Genomic DNA, 22,126 nt, shown 5'->3' with positions numbered 1-22,126 from the left:
ATTGTATGTGATTGAGAGATAGAGACTGAGAACTGGTTTCTTTTAGAGTTTTAGTACTAGTATTTGGAAGCGGCCCCACCACAATTAAGTTTAAGTTTGTCGTTCTGCAGATTCAAAAATATCCGTGTGCGTGCTCTTTTAGTTAGATATTCCATGTTCGATCCAAAAACCGCGGTATTCCCTAAGTGATAATCTGGGGATTGTACATCTCATGCCTAAATCCATGTACTGTTCATTATTCTCGCCAAATCCAGAGTAACTCCAACAGATAATTACCCTATTTAACATTAGCTGAATTTAAGGACTAAAAAAAAAAAAAAATAGCCTGATACACAAATCATCCCACGTTTGCAGGGTCCACTGGTCCAGGGAAGAGTCACACGCCAAGAGGTGTGACGTAGACAGCCTAACATAATAATGCAAACATTAGTGGCTACATTAGTAAGGAGTAAAGAGATCTAGATATTCTCTATTTCGTATTTTGTTTGCATTAGTACTTATTTGGGTACCCCTGCAGATAAGCAGAGTTGGCATAACATTAGAATGTGTATTAGTTAAACACCGAGTGCAGGTAAATTTAGAGGAAGCAAGGACGGAGGAGAATTTTCGATATGAAGTACATATTTACCAACTTTAACATGCAATCTGAGCTGCTGTAATTTGTTACTATTATCTTTTTGAAAATAAACTATGAGCTGCTGTAATCTATTAAAAGTAACTTTCATTTTTACAATATTTGAAAGGGCCATTCGCGTTCCACTCAAAGCTATTGAGAAACAATGGCATACACTTAGGACAAGCCAGGAGAAGCTGATGAAAATGAACATGATTTATACGTCACAACTTCCAAGTTGTTGTCTTCATCTTATTCCTCTGGGTTGCTAGTATGCCTTGTCCAAGAAGGAACTTTTGTGTCCAGTAGACCTAAGCACCCCCCCCGGAGACTTGAAAAAGTGCATTCGTTCCTTTCCTATCTCGTCCCTGTGTCCATCCGGTGCCCAATGATGTCAAGAGATGTAGGGTGGTGCGGGCACAGAAAAGGTTAGTTCCAGCCACTTGCTCCAACATTATTGTGTAGGAATATCCCTTTAACTTACGAACATTTACAATCATTATACATATTTACAAGGTATAAGTGCTCCCTGGTAAAGCCAGACCCCAACTAGAGCAACACCAGGAGCTAATAAGGTACCCACTTTGGATTCCTCACTGCCTCAGTCAAAAGTGAAATTTCTCATGACATTAACCAACACTCATCCAAGTCTATAAGCAGCTGTCATCCAAATAGGAAGCGACCGATAGATTGAGACCTATCAAACAAATAAACAAGAGGTAGGCTCAGCACAAAAACTTGATACAAACAATTGAAGAGTAATGTAATAAAGGAAGTCTTAAATACATCTGAAATGAAGCTGACACCTACATGTTGGAAGGTCATTCCAAAGTAACGCAAGCTATTCCAACATTTACTCATTGATATATACTACACAATTATGAAAGGAATCCTTAAAAGCACCCATAGCTCGATTTCCAGATTTTCATCTTACCAGATCATAGTTTGAAAAGGTTGTTATCGCCCATTAGTGGATATGGATGGAGCATGCTACCCTTCAAAGCACATTATCTTGTCTTCCCGCTGTGCTTGAACCATGATCAAAGTGCTGCAAAAGTTGGATTTGAAGTTCCAGTATAGCATATACAGATTTGAATAAGGAACATGCAGCAGTTTCTCAAACGGCATCATAAAGGAAGAACAGGCAGCAGTAGCAGATGAGAGCATTATACCTAGAGTCTTCAAGTTGGATCCTCATATTCGCTTGCACAGACTGCATTAGAAAACTACCAATCTTCCTAGTTACATAGAGATCCAGGATGTATAAACAAGATTATAGATATGCCTAGATAAAGCATTAAACAAGATTTCTAGAACAATTTTTTGACAAGAAGCAAGATTTCTAGAATATTTCTCACCTATAATGGCTTGCCAATTGCCACATCTCTTGAAAATGAGGAAGTCAAAGTCCCAACATGCATCTTGTGGTTCAGGAGACTAAGCTCCAATTTACCTCAGAGCCTCTTCAATGTATCACAGAATATCATGAAAAGGGCTCTAGAGTTGAAAAAAAGAATACTGTTCACCAGCTCAAATCCAAGGTGTCCAACCCTCATACATGTTGCAAAGATTATCTACACTTGTTGCTTGTTTGAGCAAATAATCTACTTGTTCTGCAACACTGATTCCCCTGAGGAGAAGATAAGCAAACGTGGTCATTTACATTTAATACAAGATAGTGAGATACTTGTCTAAAATGTTCATGGGAAGGATATACCTGTTATCAGCTACATCTCGGCCATCTAACTTCATCTCCACTCTCCTTAAAATTGATAATGCATATGTATTTTTACCTAGGAGAACAAATCCATATATTTATTATATTAAGTGTAACCATTCATGAAATGTTATTGAATAATCAAAAGCTACATTGACAATCAAAGAGCCAGAGAATAAGGACAACCAATTACTAAGACTGATTTAGCACCCAGTTGGCTAGTCCTTCAGTATTTTGATACGGTTAAGAAGGGGGCAACTTTAAAGCCATTAAGTACCTAACAGCAGAAGTTTTACAACATTCCTTTTGTTGCTCAAGATGAAAAATCAATTTTGTTAATTTCCAAAAAAGTCCTCTAGCAAAGCTTGTCCTCTATGAAATATGTAAGTGAAACTTAGCAAAATAAAGCTCCTCAATCCCTCCGTAGTAGGAGAGTTATTTCATTCAAATGTGTAAACCTATTTCATCATGAAAGGACAATGGTGTTGATTGATTATGCTACACAAGTCTTGAGTTTTTATCTATCAGGAAATCTAACCACATGGACCTAAAAGGTCAAGTTTAAGAGGCATTATGAACGCTCAGTAAGAATTGGAAGGGAACTGTTGATAATCCGCACCTCTGGTTGTTCGGCTGGCAGCCTCTACATTGATAAATGAAGTTTCATGAGCAGGCTCCTCAACCTTGTCTTTGCTTGACAAGGGTTCTTCATTTCCAAGCAAAAGTTTCATCTCAAACGTCTCCTGTTCCAAGCAATAACAGAATCAATATGGGAAGAATTCAGACTGTCACACTGTGCAACTAAAGAAACAAACCTGTGTCTTTTCAGATTCCGCCTGTGGCAAGTTATGCGAGTATTCTCTTGTTTCTGTGTCATCAAAACAATGTGGAGTAATTGTATCAGTCAAGTCTGGGCCATTGGAACTATTCGCAAGACTAACTTGAGACGATGTAGCTGCAGACTCTGAACTGCCACTGGTCATGCTATCAGGGGCGGATATCCATCCCTTATCTTGCAAAGACAGTCCATTCACATCAAGAAAATCCATGCTGCTTTCTCTGTCTGACTGGGAGAAGATCTCACTCTCGCCATCATATGGATCGGCAAGAACTGGCCTATAGGAGTTGAGATCCTCTGACCTTGCTTCCTGGCTTTCTCCTAACCCCTCAAGAGCCTAAATCAAATAACAATTGATTAGAATCTTAGAAAAAACATCTGTGAAATGCGAGTCTATTCTCTTTACAACCTTATGAAGATTTCCTGCATGCAGACTTGCAGATTGGGCTAGCCTGGTCAACATCGAATAAAGTCCCTCAACAGAAATTGTGAGAGACTGAACCAAGGGCTTAAAGACTTCATAAGTTTTTTCAACTTTAACATGATAAGACTGGAATATAGCTTGTCCATGAACAGGAGATATTTCCATCGTCGCCTCTCTTTCCTTTGTCATAGCTTCAGTCATGGTAGCAACATCCTTGCATAATAAAGATTCAAGTGGAAGTAGGATGCCATTTGCCTGTCCATCAATAAGATAAAATAAGTGGTATAATGCGAAGGAACTTTGGAAAAAAATTCCACTCAAATGAGACCCTGAAATCATCTCTCTATTATCACCACCTGCCTAGACACACCTTTCTCCCAATAAGAAAATAATCCAATATGATGGAAATTTTATGATCTGATATTGTAGGAAACGACCGTGTAAATTAAGAAGGACCATTAATATGAATAGGGAAAGGGAACAGATACAGGAAACATCATCCCTTCCTATTACTGTCACTTCACAATTTTGTTTTACCTCACTCTTCTCTTTGTGGCAGACCAAAGTAAAAGATGACACCTAAAACTGTTCGAACATGCAGTATCAGAATTCAGAACTAGGGTGTGGTTGCTCGGAAAAGGACAAATTATAAAATGGAAAAGTGTAACTATGATACGATCCGGAATGGTTCAAGTGCTCATGGAGGCAACATAGGGAGGATCTTCAAGCTATGGATGATAGCATGGATGGAGACTAAAAGAGTCCAAGAGCCCAAGGCCCAAAGCTTGCCTCTTAGAGTGGCTACAATTGCAAGCTTGGGTGGTTGAAGGCCGGAAGATGGCTACTTATGCAAAAGAAGCTATTTTCGAAAAACAAGTCATAATCCAAGAAGACCAAACAAGGCCCTTACTTCATTAAGGGTATTATTGTAATAAGCTAGTTTAGTCTTCTTTAGCCTAGGAGTATAAATACTCTACTTAGTTTATTTCACTAGTTAGCTTATGCAATATGTTGAGATGAATAATCTTGTTGAGTGATAGATTGTTTAGCTAGGATTAGCTTTAGTTAGTGATAGATAATGGTGGATTCCACTGTTGGTTTTGAACCTCATTTCATGAAGAGTTGTTCATTTGTGGATTCAATTGAATTTCTCTTGCCCTGAATTCAAATAGTTTAGGTTCTCTTGATTGAATCCAATTGGAAGGGTCTAGGTTTGATATATCTAGGTTTGTCCATAGATTCATTATCATTAGGGTCTAGCTTCTATCCCTCTTTTCTCATCCCCTTTTCTTCAATTCTCATCCCAATTTCTTGTTATCCTTTAATTCCGCATTTTAGGTATTGATTTGGTGATTCCCCCAAATCGATTCCTTATCAAACTACAATCTGCTGGGAGCTTTTCTTGAACCTTTTTGGTGTCACTTGGGTTGTGCCTTCAGATATTAGGAGCCTTCTGGATAGCTGGGTACAGCAAGAGACAGCAAAGATCCAGAAGCAACTTCGTGCCTTTTTCTGGACCATTTGGAGAGAAAGGAATAGTGCATGTTTTGAGAATTAAAAGAATCACATTTCTAGAGTCAAACTTTTGTCAGCACAATCTGTTATTTTGGGTTAACAGGTGTCCATTAGAGAGTATGGATCACTATATGGAATTTTTGGATCTAGGAAAAGTGCAACACGATGCTCTCGTAGGTGCTGTTTGTTTTGTTGTACTTATGTGTATCTTCTTGGTACTTCTATTAATAAAATTTTACCTTAAAAACAAAAAAAAAATCTACCCCTGCTGCTACAACTGCCTCCTGCTCTCCACCCCACACCCATCTAAAGATGAAAGGAAGGAAGCCAAACAAATGAGAGTGGAGAAAACAAGAAAACGAAACCTTTGATAGATCTTCCATAAGAGACGAGTGCAAAGCAGTAGCCTCTTTTGCTATGCTGTGAACATCATGCACACCTTCTGTTACCGCCAGAACCTTTAAAGGACAAATTGTCAACTAAGAAAAAGAAAAAGGAAAAAAAAAAAAGGAGGCTTAAAAATAGCTGACACAAAGCATCATTATTGTTCTGTGTTTTCATCTGAATACTGCAGGCACAAAAACTCGTTAACCTTTATTGCACGATTTATATCAAGAATGACACCTGGGATGCTGCCATAACAAAACAAGTAAACAACAACACTATGGCAACGTAAAGGAATCTAGCAATATTATTGTATGGCCAAACATACATTTAGAAAGAGAAATCCTGCAAAAAGCCATGAACCTTGTTTAAAGTTATTCTGTGATTTTACAGATATAATCTTAATTTTTCTGGAATTACTTACTGCAACCTTCCATTGAGATGTAACCGTTCGTCTATGGAATTTCTAGCTATTCATATCTTTTTTGGTGGATTCAGATCTACCTCTTGCGGCTGTATTAGGACAATAAGCTACGCAGATGGAATTAAGTACGCATGCAGCTTAGGAGAATAGGCTTAGCAGATGAAGTAAAAAATTCATGTAGCTGAACAAGCCAATTTGGACACAATTGATTGAAAGCACTGACATACATGAACTTGCATAAGAACATTAAATGTAAGCATCCTACCTCTTCAAGCATCGAACCACATTCAGATGTCAAAGCAGTACGCCCCCTTGTAATGGCCTCAAATGCAGATAGCGCCACACTTAATTCATAGGAACAATCCCTCATCGCAAGCAGAGTGCTTTGAAGATCCCCTTGGAGAAGAGAAAAGTCAACGGTGTTGATAAAATGGGGGAAAGGAAACTTTAAAAACATCTTGCTCTAGTTAGTGATAAATTAAAAAAAATACTAAAGAACCTATAGCATTTATCGCGCTACTTAACCAAGTCATATAAGGGAACCACATGCTTCCACATTTTCTACATTCAACATTATAAGTCAATTTTTCCTAGAGTTTCCATCTTAAAGATGGGATCAACTCACAAATTTCATACTTGCTAAAAGTAATATCCAATAGAATCCTAAACCATTTGGCAACAAGAAGGATGGTATTTGTATCTAGTTATAGGCTGATAACTGAAAATCACGACTGCAGACTAATAATGTTTGCATTCCATATTATAGATTAAAAGATGAAAGAATTGGAGTGGTTTTGTTGAACATAATATATACTGTGGCAATTAATATATAAAATCATGCATTAACTATTTCATCTTATGGTCGGCCGAAACTCCACCTCTTGCTTTGAGTGGCGAAAAGTTCCAAAGTTTGAGTTTCACAGAGACCAATTGTCACTATACTTTCACGTGCTTGGTCCAACTAATGAAAGAACCCCAGCAGCACATAAGGTAAGAAGTAGACCATCAAGTTAAAGAGCTTGATCTATCCCCAATTTATCAGCTTAAGATTTCAGTTAGCCACATAACTGAACAAGTTACACTCAAAATAGTATCATAAAGTCATCTTACCTGATGCTGACTTAGCTTTGACAGAAGCAACACAGAGTTCGTTAGATGCAGAGAATAAACCACTTGAAGCAGTCTCCATTTTGCTCTGTGCAAGTTTCCATTCTTGTTCAGTATCTGATGCATAAAAGACAAAAAGATGACTTTTGCCAAGGAGAAGCATGACACTAGCAGTGCACCTCTGTCATTGATAGAATAGAGAACATATAGATTTGGGACTTACTAGTAAAGGAATGAAAAGTGACGTCCAAGTTTGTCAGAGCATTTAAGTAACCTTGCTGCCAGGTCCTGCTATCTGCAATGCTCCTGGATGGATAAAATTCTTCTGAAGTCTGGAAAAAGCCATCTCTCGACCACTCAAACTTCAATATGGAGATGCAAAGTTTCATCACATCTGATGCCTTTTCTCGAACTTCACATAATAACTGTTGCCGCCTCATTAGATGATCATGGAATTCCTGAGGTATGCCTGAATTCTTTGCCAAAGTATTTCCAGCAGAAGTTGAACTTGCACCTCCACAAGCCCAGCTCATAGCTCTCTCAAGCTGCCCTTCTGCTGCGACAGAAGTTCTCTCACAAGCTTGCAGGCCCTCCAGAGCTCTAGCTATTTTTGTAATCGATGATTGAAAATTTTCAAGCAATTGAGGTCTGCTGATATTTATAAGAACTGGAAGGAGTCTAGCATCACTTGAAAGATACTTATGAGATATCAGCCTTCTTTTTTGCATAAGATTAGCATTTATATCATGCATCCATTCAATCTGAACAATTTCAAGGCTGGTCTTAAGAAGAGCCTCCTTCAACTCACTCACCTGCCTCTTCATGAGGGAAGCAGCTGATTTTGCTGCTCTGACAGTTTCATGTGCATTGCAGTACTCCTGAAGCATGCTTTGCACATTTCTTACGGCTGCAACGTGGTTATTTCCTTGATCACAAGTAAGATCTTCTGTTGTCTCTGTCACTTGCTTCAAATATTCACTTTCTTTCTCTAACCTTGTTATTAAAACATGCACAACTTTCTCTTTCAAGTACTGCTCAACATTTTCTTGAAGCTGAGATTCAAGTTTTTTCTTCACTACATTTACAAGTTGATCAAATCCCAAACTTTGATCAGCTTGTAAAGCTATATTTTGTGTGCAGGAATCAAGAAAAGAGTCCACTATATAAACCTTCCACACAAAGAATGCATGATTGCTCCATATGCCAGGAAATTTCCAAATATATTCAGATAGGGGGCATCCTGAATTAAATAAATTTTTTAGGTGATAAATCCTGGTTGAACCAGATTCAAAAGGTGGCCCAAGCAACGACAATTCTCGATCAACTGCTTCCAATTCAGAGAAGGGCTGCATTAGTGCAGCCATAAGAGCTCTGCTTCTGAAAAGATGTAGCTCCTTATCATGTTCATGAGAGATCATAGATTGCAGATTCTGTTCTAAAGAAACCAGAGAACTTCTAATGGTAGCTTCTTTCTGTACAAGAGATGAAGTTCGGACGTCCTTCTGGTTCCAACTCTGGTGGAGCTTGTCAAGTTGGGCTCTACATGCTTCTTCTTGAGAGGCCAATTCCTCAGCCTCTTCCCAAGATAAGTGGTCTCTTCCCTTAACAGCAGCTTCTTCAAGAGCCAACTGCTGCTCAGTGATGAGACCAACCTTAACAAAGTAATTCTGCTCAAGCTCAGCTAAAGAAGCTCTCTCCAATTCAACCTCAATAAGCTGCTCTAATGCTGTATCTATGGATCTCCTGATTTGCGAGAGTGATGCAAACACATCCATGACTTCCGTATTGAACAAAATGACCGATCTGATGACCTCTGGTAGGACAACTTCAACCATTTGAACCACCAAATTTTTACAGGAAAGCAGACTGGTTTTAAAAATTGAAGTCCAATTACTATCAAACAAAGATTCAGAAGTGTCAACAGCTGTGTCAATGCCCCTATAATCCATGCTGACATACTGCTGAAGTTCATTCAGAAACTTTGCTACAAGAATGCATTTTTCTACTTGCTCCTCAAACTCAGAGAAAAAGTTTCCAAGATCAGAGCACAATATCATGTCCGTGTGTCTTCTCCTAGTGAAATGACTCAAGTTATCGAGTATTTTATTCTTAACATCATTATATATTGAACTAAAAGCTGCTTTCAGAACTGATAGAACCTTTTCCTTGGTCTGTTGAAAGTTCCCGTGCAAACCACCATCTTGTGAGCCTCCGTGAACTGAAGATCCTAACTGACCAGAATCTTCTTTCCTCTCAAAACCAGCAGACTCCATGTAGTTCTTGAAAGCAGACAATAGACTATTTTTAACTCTTAATTCAGTCTCAGGACCAGTTGAGTTAACGAGCTCTGCACACTCTTCTTCCATTCTCTCTATTTCTGCTGCATACTGACCCACTTTAAGGCAAAGATCATCATATCTATTTTTAACAGAATCAATACCATCACCATGTGCCTTTCCAATAAGTTCAGCAGCCTGCCTTCGGCTGAGCGATAGAATGTCAGAGGACAGCGTATTTACTGCAAGCTGAAGAACTTGAGCCCAACCATGGACTGGACTGGAGGTGTGGTAGTTGATTGGCAAGATCCGTTGCAAAGCCAAAGAATACGTTTGGATTGTTGATATTGCTGGAGAAAGTCCATGATCCAGCTCAGCTACTAAGTGAGAAACTTCTCTATCTATATCATTGCACTGAGCTTGAGTGGGTTCAGGGACAACAGTCAAAGGAACCCCAGCCACTAGAACAGCAGATACAAGAGATAGAGATTCTTCTTTAGCAGTCAGCTTTATGCTGGCTCTGATATCTGGGATCGAACTGCTTCTTAGAGCATCAAGGGTCCTTCCATGCTGTTCAATCCAAGTTGTTGCTTCTTGAGCTTTCTCCATTACGACAGCTTGAGCTTGTGCCAATTCTCGAGCCTGCATTTCAAGAGAAGCCCGAATGTTCTCTGAAGTAGAAGTAGCTTCAGCAACAAGTGACTTCGCAGATGTCTCACGTAGAACAAGGTTAGATCTCTCTTGGTCAGCACGACGATAAAGACCAGAGACAACTTCATACTGATTCATGATGTTTATAAATCTCTGCGAGTCAGTATGAAATCATTAGACCTAAGTTCATTGTAACTAAGAACTAAATCTCATCACCTGCAGAAGGAAGCTGACTGCATACCTCAAGACCAGATTCAACAGCTGGTAAGGTAGACAGGAGAAGATCATGATGCTCCTAGATAATGAAAACAAAACAAAAATCATTAATTGAAAATACCAATACATGTAACACTCTGAATGCAAGATCTTGCATGTATTTACAATTTGCCTTACAATTAACTTATAATGAGAAGGCAAAAAATGATCCTGCCGCTAAACATCCATACTATGTATATTGATCTACATTTTGGGTGTTTTGCACGTCTTATTGAGATATAAAACTTAGATTTAGTTTAAAACTAAAATAACCAAGACACAGTGTAAAATGTATGCGATTAAATTCCAATATTCCTATCTAACAAATTGAAGTAATAGAACAGATTCACAAAAGGCAAATCATCCAAATTCTCTATAGCAACGAAAAGAGTGGATACTGGTGGAGCTTTTTTGTTTTCTTTGATAATATGTTTAGCTCATCGAATATTCATTCTGTATAAACTTTTTATTGGTTTTGATCTTTTTACCTGGATTATGTATTTGCTGTCTTTCCAATATGGATTATTTTTTCTATCCTTATCCATTAAGAAAAAAACACATCACTTAAATTTATATTTTGTTAATTGACATTGTTTTTTTTTAAAAAAAAAAAAAAATTGTTCATTGACCATTGTTTTTGTTTAAAAAAAAAAAAATTGTTAATTGACCATTGTTCATTTACTTATTTCATACAACATGAATTTTGAAAAATATAGATTATTTGTGCGGAAGAGAGACTAAATCATTTAATCTAACTCATAGCACTCAAATTGAAGTACCTGCACTTGATCCAAAAATTTAAGATATGAAACTCTTATGTAATAACTTTCAATTTTTCTTATCTTACCAATTAAAATAATATAATAAATCCACCAAAACATTGATAAACCTTGCCATTTCTAGAAAGAGGGGGAAAAAAAGCTCAAGAAAAATAGCTGAAGACAACCTAGAGGGCAATGGCTAAAAGAAGGGGCTGTGTACAGAAAGATTTTTTCATCGAGTAGCAGCAACAAATATGAGACACTTTGTAGAGAATAGAAGTGGGGGAATCAATGTACTGGGAGGAACAGGTTAAAAGGGAAAAAGTTGAGGGAGATAGTGGAAAAGGAACTACGGGAAGCGGTCCAGAGTTGTGCCGAAGATGAAGCATAGGGACCCAATAGATTCAGTATGGTGTTTTCCAACACGCGGTGATACAGGATAAAAAATGGCGTGGTGGAGACAGCAAGAGCTATCCAGGATACTCTGGAATTAAAAACAGCCTCGTTCATAGCATTTATTCCAAGGAAAGAAGGAGCAACTAACATGAAAGAGTAGAAACCTATTAGTCTAGTTGAAAGCACTTGCAAGATCATAACAACGATAACAAATGGAGTTATTGCTGATAGAAGGTACCTGCAAGGGAATACGAATTTCTTGCATGCGGGAGGCAAATAGACTCAAACTGACAGCGAGATCCATCCCCTTCCTTTCCTCTCCGAAAATTGCTGCATCATCATGGAAGTCTTCACGTGTCCATTCCACAAGGGGATCCCATACAAAGACCTCAAGTAACATCAAGATTATGTCCTTGTTCTTCTTTAGAACACCAAGAACAGCTTCACAATTAGCTCTAAATGTACCCTCTACGCCAGTTAACCCTAGAGCTGCTTCAATTGTCTGTGTCAGTCGGAAAGGCACTATTTCTGGGATCTTTAATCTTTGCCCTTTATCAAAGCAGACATTGTAATCGATATGCACAATATCCCCAGAGCAAAAATCGATAAGAATATTATCCAAATGGCGATCTCCAAGGCCTAAAACGTGGCCAATGATGCTCATGGCTGCTACACTCCCTGAATATCTGCAAGCAGATAAAATTCAATCATTATAGAAGAGCCACCAATCCAATATCCATTGACAGTGTCACTATAAAATGGAAACTAAATTGACATGAAACACGACTCTCACAAGAAAAGAAGATTATTCTACACCCCTTTCTTGAGTTGAAAACTAGGATGACAACCATAGACAAATTGCCTTTGCAGAAAATCCTCCAACTGTGAAACCCATATCCTATGCGTTGCATTTACAGCAGACTATTGCAGGTAGATAGGGAGAAAAACATTACCTCTTCAATTTCGAGCTGAAGGCCTTGAATCCCTCACTTGCACACCAAAGTTCCTGGTAAAGAAGTTGCTTAGGGGCTTCCTTCATGAGATCCAAAAGTACCTTTCGTTTAACTTCATGAGGCCAATCTCTTCTTGATATTACTCTTCTTATTCCCTTCTCTTTAAGTGCAGGTATGATCTTACCATAAAACATGTCCATTGGCCGAGGAACAGGTGGAGGAACTGTCTGTTTTGCATTAGCACCTAGCGCAGAAAGTTGTGCCAGCTGGACTCGACTCTGCCATGCCTTAAAGATGCTGTAAATACTTACTACATTATCCACCCACTGGATGAGACCAGCTCGACCACTAATAGGTGTGACGGAATAGAAGCGAACGCAGACAGACTGACTCTGTACAGCAGATGATGAATGCAGAAAATTGTTAACTGCTTGTAGCAGCTGCATTATTCTGGCATCAAGCCGCAGATCTTCACGCCCTTTCAACAGATATGTGTACTTCTCCCCATCAGAGCCTACTATAACAATCTTTTTAGGTTTTGTCTTGGTAGATAAAATTGCCACCTGTTCACAGAAAGAAGCAATTGTGACAATTCCACTGGAAGAAGTATTAAGTCCCTCTTCAGATTCAGAAACCGTCATTTGCTTCTCAAGACCAGGCATTGGAGCATCAGATGATGATAGAATAGCCAACTGTGGTGCGACTTCCCGTAGCGATACTGAGGATTTCCTTTGATAAGATGCCAAGGATGCAGCAACATTATCAAATGGTCGCCAAACATCCCCAAGAGCTGCAGCAGATGCAGGGGGGGTCTTGAAAGTTACGATAGCAGATTTTATTTGCTCCTTGTACACATCATGGAACCAAATTTCATGAGGAGTTTCAGGTTTACGAGAAGTAGAAGCAAAGCGACGCTCTAGGACAACAACAATAGGAGCCATCATTGCTGAGTACTTTGCAGCATTGATCTTGTTCTTCTCTCCATGGCTAAGAGTTGGGTTTTCTGCAATTCGTGCAGCCTCCTCTTTCAGCAAATTTATGCGCCTCATTACATCTGATCAATTATATATCAAAGAACAATACAAGAAGAGGTAAGACAATTGAAATAAATTTAATGCTTCCCTTCCCAATTGAATGCTTATCGACTTGGAACAAGTGCTGCAGTACATCTAAGTATTGATTGTTCGTTTCATAATGAAGAAGTGGGGACAATGCTCCTTTTTGATTTATGATGAACTAAAACAAAAGGTCCATTGATGAAGTTAAACATCACAAGTTTTCAACTTGCACACAATGTATGTAACTTAAGTTAACTTCTTAATATTGTAAAACCAAATGTTCACGTTCAGAGTTTTCTTATGCTTTTCATATGAGGTGAGCTTTGACTTCTTTTTACCTTTAAGGACTTAAAAACATGAGCACCCATCCCTTCAGCTTTGATATCCAGAAAAAGGTAAACCACACATAAAGGGTAACCCCAGAACCAAACACGGCTCATGACTAATGAAAGAGCATCAGCTACCTGCATGAAGATCTTGAAGTGTGCTGAGCCATAATTCCTCCCAGAGGACTGTTACATTTTCAAGCTCTGTTATCATCAACTGGACATCCTGAACTAACTTAGGATACAGCTCATTCTGCAATTCATAGAAAGATTTAATTATTTTTTTTGTTCTCAAAACAGATTTGAGTCAATATAACCAAATCTGGAATGCTTGTATCTGCATTTTTTTTTTTTAATTAAGGAATGCTTGTATCTGCATAAACCTAACAAACTAATGCATCACAGGAGAAAAGAAGAAGAAAGTATCATTTGGTCTAAGTAAAATCGTGGGATAAACTATTTCAAAAAGTATGTCTAAGATTGCAAATCAGAGGTTAAAGTAGGAGACCAACAGAAAAAGAGAAGTTGCAAACTGCTGATCCACTACCTTTGAGCAATATGTCATGATAAACTGCTATAAGTGGACTGGAACATGCATCAATTTATCCTAACAGCTTACAAGTAGAAAGGAATTGCTATCATAACCTACCAAGAAAATTCTTTTTGCAAGTTGGAAAGAATAATTCCAGAAAAATATCATGGTTCAATGAGACACTTTAACAGGTTAAAAGATTATCTACCAGAAGAAGTAAGAGAAATTGTCAGGAATACTCAACAAGTAAAATGAGTTCAAATACTACAATTTGGAATCCAAATGACAACAAAGACTAGAGGAATGTAATGCTGGGAAAAGCCCTTTGAACATTTTCCACTTAGCTAAAGAAGTCTCACTACAAGAAAGCAGACTGAAATCCCAAATGCAGAACCACGATTGATTATAGGACACTATACTCAAATTAAAAAGCTATGATGCTGTCTGACTCTGACCATACTTTAATTGAAAATATAATTTCATGAAAATTCTCTCTACATCATAAAGACAATAATCAGATACAATGGTAAAGAAAGATTTTACCAAACAAGCCAGTATTTTCTGAAGCTCCTCAGAAGGTTCTCTTTCATAAGAGTTTGCATCAACTAGAGTTGGATAGACAACAGACCTAGGAGACAGCTTAGCCAGCTTTACTAGTAAGGTCTCCAATTGTTTTCTAACCGCTTGTTCAGGGTGGGAACTTAGACGAGCAAACAGCTGAGGTGTTATCTCCTACAAAAGGAAGAGATCATTAAAATATGACAAAGCAATCAAAACCAAACAATAAGCAGAATTAGAACCTACCTGCCATGGTAGCAAAGGAACTGCCGAAAGTGCAGGTTCAAGTGTGTCTTTCAGCTCAACTCCATAGTTAAGAAGAATATGCAACACATAAAGTGTGGATCTGAGTGTATAGTTCACAGACTTGTATTTTGACTCCTCACTACAGCCGGTTAATTGGCCATCTAAAGATCTGGAAGATGCATATGAAAGAAAATTCACAAAAGCTTGAGCAGCATGGCCAAAGAGAGAGACCCTTCTACGCCGCAAAGACCACCAGATATTAACCAAATCACTGACATTTGCTTCTTCTAGAAAAACATTTGCTTTTAATAAGCATTGCTGCAACTTAGAAGTCAATGTATTGGGAAAGAATTCACCATTATAATCTTCTACTCCAGGGGCTCCAGCTTCAGCTTCGATAGTATCTACTACCTCCTGCAACAGAGAGCGAGCAGTGCCATCACTTTGCATGCTTTCAGAAGATTCAGAGCAGCAAACATCAGAATCTCCATCTTCATTCAACACTTTGCCACAGTATCTTCTCCGGAGAAGCTTTGAGATAATGTCTTTCACGTTCAAAAATTCTTCCTCTGTTAACTTATATCTTGTTGGTTGGATTTCAGAATCAAGAACAGCAGAAAATGAGCAAGAAAAAAGGGTAGCTTCACAGGGGGCACGCAACGATGATCTAGCTTGATTATAACACCAAGAGGCATATGAAATCCAAGATTTCCCTAAAGTGGGACAGAGTTGGGATGATAACTTTGTTGCAGTGCCCACAAGTTCCTGAATAATAGCGTTCACATTCTCCTTACAAGTCAGATTATCAAGAATGAAGCTAGATTCCTCTCTGCCGGGTGAGGTGTTGAAATCACCTCTAAATTGCAGGACTATGTCTTTCATCCCAGAATTTGAATAGTCTTCTTGCAACCAATTAGATAGTTTCAGGCATGCCTTTGCCTTCAGAACTTTATCAATGGTGTCAGACGCTACAAATGAAGATGAAACCATGGAAGAACGGATAAGTGACCAAAGACCGGTTAAAGCATCTTCAAATTTGTCTTCAGCACGCACCAACAGTACTCTCTCATACTCCAAACCAAGATTTATATGATCACGGGTACTTCCATCAGGGAAACTAGAAAGACGATCTTTGAGATAACTGTCAAGACGATTTGCCAAACGGAAGTTTTTTTGCTTACGAGCTAAGCTCATCAAATTCCTGCAAAGTTCAAGAGTCATAGGTGATGTGGGGTAAGCCGTTTGATATATTCGTAGGACCTTTAACCATATATTGCAATCTTGACGATCTTTGATAATGGGAGACTTCATCGCTTGCATATGAGAACTTATTAGTGATGGAAAATGCTTGTCTTGGCTTACATTGAGCTTGTAACATTCTTCAAATGCAGATATGCAGTATAACTGGTTGACATGTGATGCTGCCTCTACAAGTCCATCCAAAGGCAAGACAGACAATGGTTCCATCAGCATTCCCTTGGCCTTCTGCAATTCCTCTGGCACCTTCTCCACTCTTCCCTCAACTTGATGAAGCATAGCTTGCAACAGCATTTGTTCACTCCTTTGTAAAGCCAACTTGGGATCCAGGCTGAGTTCGCTGCTACTTTTAGGGGTCAAATCAAGACAAGCCCATGCTGCCTGAAATTCAGCCTCATCAAAGCGCGCCAAGGCTTGAACTGAATTTACTTCATTGCCAGCAGTTGTTAGAGCACCAGAATAACTTTTTCCAGCATGCTTAGCACGAAGTGTTTGCAGTTCCAACAGCCAGGATTCCAAGGACTTCCAATCAGAAACTGCCAAGTAACTCTCAATAATACGTGCAATCGAAAACTGAACACCATCAGAACCCATAGAAGTGAGTGAGTCCTCAGTCTGCAGCAGATGAATAAAGTGAGCCGCAGCTTTTTCATGCTGGCCTTCAGCTTGATATACAAGCCCAGTAATCCATGAAAAATGTCCAATTATTCCACTATCATCTAAACTCTGGTTTTCATCAGTAAACAAGGGAGAGAAAACTACTGTTGCCCAATTGTGGATACCAATTAATGCCTCTGGCTCGTGAGTTTTACAGAAAGCCAAACATATGTGCCGTAAAACCCTCAAGATATCTGCAGCATACCTGGCTCTGACATTGTGGATATTTTCAGCCACTAGCACTCTCGACTTGTCTTTGATAGCTGAAACCACAAGGCTCCTTAGCTCCTCCAAGCGCAACGCGCAATAGTAAATCGTAGCATCATGACATTGGAGCGCCAATCCTGCATTCATCATAGGCTCACTTATCCGAGAAAACCACTCCTCACAAACCTTCTTATTTGCCCGAAAGAACAAGGAACTTTGCCGAGAAGCACTGGGTAAAACAGTTGATCCTTCATATGCATTGTATACATTTTTCTTAAGAGCCTCTACAAAATCAAGCAGCAATCTCATAGGTAACAAGTGAGCATAAGAAGAACCAATAATATTTAAGTTTCCATCACTTTGATCAGTATCAAGCCGCAGGACATGAGCAACGTCAAGAAGCATGCGCTCCAATGCTGCAAAAGTTTGAGTTGGACCACCAAGGTTCGTCCGAAGGCGAGTGGTAATACAATATCTGGCAGCTTCATGTATTGCCCACCATGCACCAGCAAGAGTGTTAACAAAGCAAATTCTCTTAAGAACATCTTCGTCAACTTTGATATCCCACAATAGCCCATTTGAGCTAGAATTAGATGCTTCCTCAGGCTGAGTCAAACCAACATTTTTGGGGTGCCCACAGCTACAAATGAGCCTCTGGATCCACGAAGAAAGAGGCACTTTCCATCTCTGTGCAATGTAACTAAGTATGGTAACAAGTTGCTGTGAATGAAGTTGCTGAGGCAGTTGCTTAAGTGCAAAAAGTTGCTTCCAATGCAAGTTCGACCTATTGTTAAATCTAAGAACACCTGGCCAGCACGTAGTAGCCACTCCATTGTCACGGAGACCACATGCATACACTGTAATAGGTAGCACATTTGAAAGCAACCTGATAAATGCATTACGTATATCTTCATCTGGATCACCAAGTTTTTCAATAACCGCCTGAGTAGTAATTATGAAGTGTGTAGGATGAACAAGCTTTGCTTGTAGAAGCTTCTGAAGGACTAATGCCACAAAAGATCTCACTTTTGGTTCTCTATCTGACGCAACATCCAGAACTGAAAACAGCAAATCCTGGACAATGTCTGCATATCCAAATACTTCATATGGAAAATATAATGCCTTCTCATTCTCATATATGTCAACAACTTTTCCACAGAATTCATGTATCCACTGTAGTGCTTCTATTTTAACTGCTAGAGGAGAAGTGTCATGAAGAGCTCTTATAAGAAGGATAGCATACATTTTCAGATGCTGTAAGACTAGTCCAGGAAGTTCAGTCCTCTCATTTTCAACCTTTTCAAGCTTCTCAGGTATTTCCTGTGAAACTGTGGCAGTAACTTGTTTCCTTAGAGAGCATTTGCTTAAAAATTCAAGTGCAGCTAGTCTTTCTAACGTCTTGAGAACTGTGACTTGCAATTCTACATGCCCTCGGACAGGTGACTCGAAAGGGTTGAAATTGCCAATAATGCTCGATATTAACTTTCCTGACCTATTAACATACAGAGTGTCGATTTCCGTTTGGCCAATCATGCTAGCTCCACTGCCCAAAGAAACACAACTAAGTAAGACCCTCAGATCAAACTTAATCAAGGCAAATAGCTCAGATTTCGAGTAAGATTTAGGAACTTTGACATCATATGCTGGATTTTGCAGGTCTGATTTTTGTCCGAGCATGCACCTCAACAAATCCAGCTCCTCAAGCAGCACAATCACTGATTTTTCAACAACCTCAAAGTTCCCATGTTGAAGCAAAAATATGTAAGTAGCTGCCGAGCTTGCGGGCACTAAGTGGTTGGGATGTAAACGCAGCTGAGATATAGGCGCATCAAATTGTAATATCTTGTGAACAGATGATGCGGAAAGGCCAAGCTTTTGAAGAGACAGCAATTGCAAATTGGTTTTAAGAACTCCATGAACCTGAAAGGAATCAAGCTTCTTAATCCTGATAGACTGGTCCTTACATTCCATAACCAAGCTCTGAAACAAGATATCAACTGCAATAGGGTAAAATATTGCAAACCGTTCACTCAAAATTTCAGCAAGCAATGTCAAGCATCTCCAAGAATCATCAATCCATTTTGACCACCCAAACTTTTTTCCAATCATAGACATGCATCCTAATAGAGTAGGAACCATTTTACAAAGAGGTTCACTTATCTGCTCAAGCATATTCATCTCCAGCAAACCCGATGCTGTGGACTGTAACACTGTCGAAAAACAAGACAATAATGCAAGTAATCTTTGAAACTGCTGGGAGCTACCAGGACTTGCATCCTGAAGTAGCACGTCCATATCGCCTAGAAACTTTGAGAGCAATCCCAATGGAAACTGCATATTGTTCACCCAATATTTCTGAAACTGCAGGAAACTATCCATAATAACACGCCTATCAGATTCTGCAAGGTCTGGTACCATTGCCCACCCAAGGAGGAGATCAACAACATCAACAAAGTGGGGCTGAAAGCATCTAAAAAACTTCAAGGAGATCAGTGTTAAAACGGCGAGAAGCCTGCGCAATAAGCTCAAGGAGGTTCTTTCATCCTCAAGAAGCTCTTGGCAAGCCTTGAGAATTGGCAATGCAAACCTCTCAACAGCAGCAACATCCCCAACATTAAGAAATTCACGCAAGGCCTCCAATGCAAGATCAGTTGTCCCATCTACTACAGTGCTAAGCAATGGCAATGCCCAACCAATGAACCGATCAACCAAACTGCCAAGAATGACATGGTTCTGCCTTCCATTTGGAGCTATCGAGATTAAACATAGTACAGAACACAAAGCACCATAAGCAGTAGCTGCTGCCTGGCGCACTGAATATGACCTGAGCAGCAATTTTTATGCCAAACAAAAATTTTCATCAGATGTTTTCATAATTAATGGTAGCAATTATTAAAAGAATTGATGCAAGATCACATTAAGTTAAGTAGGCTGTGATGGTGTGTGATCAAAACATAACATATCAAAACAATAAAGATGGCAAAGAGCAAATTAACTTTCGCCAAATACATCCACATTTGAAACTGTAACAACAATACAACAACATACCCAATGTAATCCCACAACTAGAAAACCTATTCCTATATAATTTCTGACTATAAATCTGATTAGACATGAATTAAAATACCAAATACTAACTAATTTTGGTTTCCTACAACTTTGAATTACTTTTTCTCAACAATTCAGATGGTAAAGAATGTAGTTTCCTACAGGACATTCATCGAACACATGGCGTGCATATATAAGAACAAGTGAGAGAAAACTGTCATTAGGTAACTCCAATACCAAATTATCAATGCCCACCAAATCACAAAACTAGTTGGGAATGAACTACATGAATCCTCTATAATCATTCAAGCCTATTCTATGGGACATTTCATCGAACATATTGCGTGCATATATGAGAACAAGTGAGAGAAAACTGTAACTAGGTAATTGCACCACCAAATTATCAATGACCACTAAATCACAAAACTACTTGGGGTTAACAACATGAATCTTCTATTTTTTTTTTTTTTGAAACTGAAGAACATGAATCTTCTATACCCATTCAAGTCTATTCTATGGGACATTTCATCGAATAAATTGCGTGCACATATAAGAACAAGTGAGAGAAAACTGTAACTAGGTAATTGCAACACCAAATTACCATTCAATAACAGAACTAGTTGGAGTGTACTACAAGAAACCTCTATATCCATTCTATGGGACATTTCATCGAACACATGGGGTGCATATATAAGAACAAGTGAGAGAGAAAGAGCGGCATACTTATCGGAGAGGAGTTGAGAGAAGCCTTGAGCAAGAAAAGAAGCGGAGTGAGTGATGAGGAGAGAGTTAGGAGGATAAAGAATAGCGCGTTGTAGTGAAGTTATAGCGCCTACACGAGAAGACTCTTCATTATCTTCAGGACTTGAAGTTGATTTGGAAGAATCGTCTTTGGGTAAAGCGACAGTGAGAAGTGCCGCTAATTGCTGCTGTTGGTGATGAAGTCCTTGCATCATCCCCCTTTATTTATTCTGATGATGATGAATTCTTCATCTTTTATGTCTGTTTCTTTGTCTTTTTGGTTTACATGTGAGAGAGCACGTCTTGTATTGCTGTTTCGTTTCTCCGTTCACCGTCGACCGCTCAAACAATTTCAAGAAACAAGAAAGTCGAAGTTAACGTATAAATGCACTGTGGCCCTAAATGTTTTGCTTATTCATATTGCGTCCCACAACTTCTCCTTTTAGGCATTTAAAAGTTTGTAGAAGTTAGTAAACAATGGAAGAAAATGAAAAGAAAAGATAAAAATGCTCTACTATTACATTTGGGGATAGATCCACCGGCGAAGGGTCAAATTTACCTTCCAAATATGATTTATAATTTAAATTTATTTTCCGTCAAAGTTCGGGATCAAATTCGCCCTTCCCATTAGGATACTTGATATATTTATCCTTTTATGGATGGAAGTCCACATCACACGAAAAAAAAAAAAAAAAAAAGATAGTCACGTTGGATCCACATCAGATCCAGGTAGCAACTCATACCCAACCTAATAAAAGGGCAAGCAACCTAATTCAAGCACAGTAAGTGGATTTTGTGCATATTGATCTTAGTGATTTGACTTATAGCTTGTTTGGCCAAATTTATTTTTCCCCCAAAAGTACTTATTTTTAAAAAAGTGAGGTATTTGGCTTTTGGGGAGAAAATAAGTCTTTTTAAGTAGCTAATAGCTTTTCGAAGTTAAAAAAATAGCTTTTGCCCAAAAACACTTTTTTTTAAAAGACTTTGAGAAAAATACACATAGAAGCATTTTTAAAAACTTGATCAAACACTAATTGTCGCTCAAAAGTATTTTTAAATTAATCGCTAAACGCAAACCGCTTTTACTTTTTAAAAAAAGTTTTTTTTAAAATATTAGTTGTTTTTAAAAGTTTGGTTCTTTAAGTTTGTCAAAAATAAACAATTTTAATTATATAGTAATTT

The 22,126-nt window shown here is 38.6% G+C and overlaps 1 protein-coding gene across 5 annotated transcripts; it reads right to left on the bottom strand.

Annotated features, from left to right (window-relative positions):
• Positions 1-603: 603 nt before the first annotated feature.
• On the bottom strand, positions 604-21,337 carry LOC132064955 (uncharacterized). 5 transcript variants are annotated; one of them, XM_059458135.1, is made up of 19 exons: positions 20,927-21,335; positions 15,035-19,979; positions 14,774-14,962; positions 13,837-13,951; positions 12,315-13,368; positions 11,600-12,047; positions 10,191-10,244; positions 7,246-10,102; positions 7,026-7,139; positions 6,181-6,311; positions 5,473-5,565; positions 3,578-3,847; positions 3,146-3,505; positions 2,950-3,073; positions 2,331-2,406; positions 1,942-2,243; positions 1,786-1,816; positions 1,548-1,661; positions 604-1,310 (listed from the first exon to the last, which is right to left on the bottom strand). In XM_059458135.1, exons 1-16 carry the CDS (start codon positions 21,157-21,159, stop codon positions 2,144-2,146), a joined length of 11,163 nt encoding a protein of 3,720 aa, XP_059314118.1. In that variant the 5' UTR covers positions 21,160-21,335; the 3' UTR covers positions 604-1,310; positions 1,548-1,661; positions 1,786-1,816; positions 1,942-2,143. The 5 variants fall into 5 exon arrangements, with proteins under 5 accessions (XP_059314118.1, XP_059314115.1, XP_059314116.1 ...); XM_059458132.1 differs by having other exon boundaries at positions 1,786-1,851; positions 1,972-2,243; XM_059458133.1 differs by having other exon boundaries at positions 1,786-1,839; positions 1,972-2,243.
• Between the last annotated feature and the right edge of the window lie 789 nt (positions 21,338-22,126).

The sequence above is a fragment of the Lycium ferocissimum genome, chromosome 7, assembly GCF_029784015.1.
Source record: "Lycium ferocissimum isolate CSIRO_LF1 chromosome 7, AGI_CSIRO_Lferr_CH_V1, whole genome shotgun sequence".
Lineage (NCBI taxonomy): Eukaryota > Viridiplantae > Streptophyta > Magnoliopsida > Solanales > Solanaceae > Lycium > Lycium ferocissimum.
This window is presented reverse-complemented; position numbering and strand designations above follow the sequence as displayed.

Coding starts and splice junctions, on each gene's coding strand:
- LOC132064955 (XM_059458135.1), bottom strand. CDS start 21,159: ATGATGCAAGGACTTCATCACCAACAGCAGCAATTAGCGGCACTTCTC. Junction 3,506..3,577: donor ATGCAGGAAATCTTCATAAG/GTTGTAAAGAGA, acceptor TATTTGATTTAG/GCTCTTGAGGGGTTAGGAGA. Junction 3,074..3,145: donor CGGAATCTGAAAAGACACAG/GTTTGTTTCTTT, acceptor TGCTTGGAACAG/GAGACGTTTGAGATGAAACT.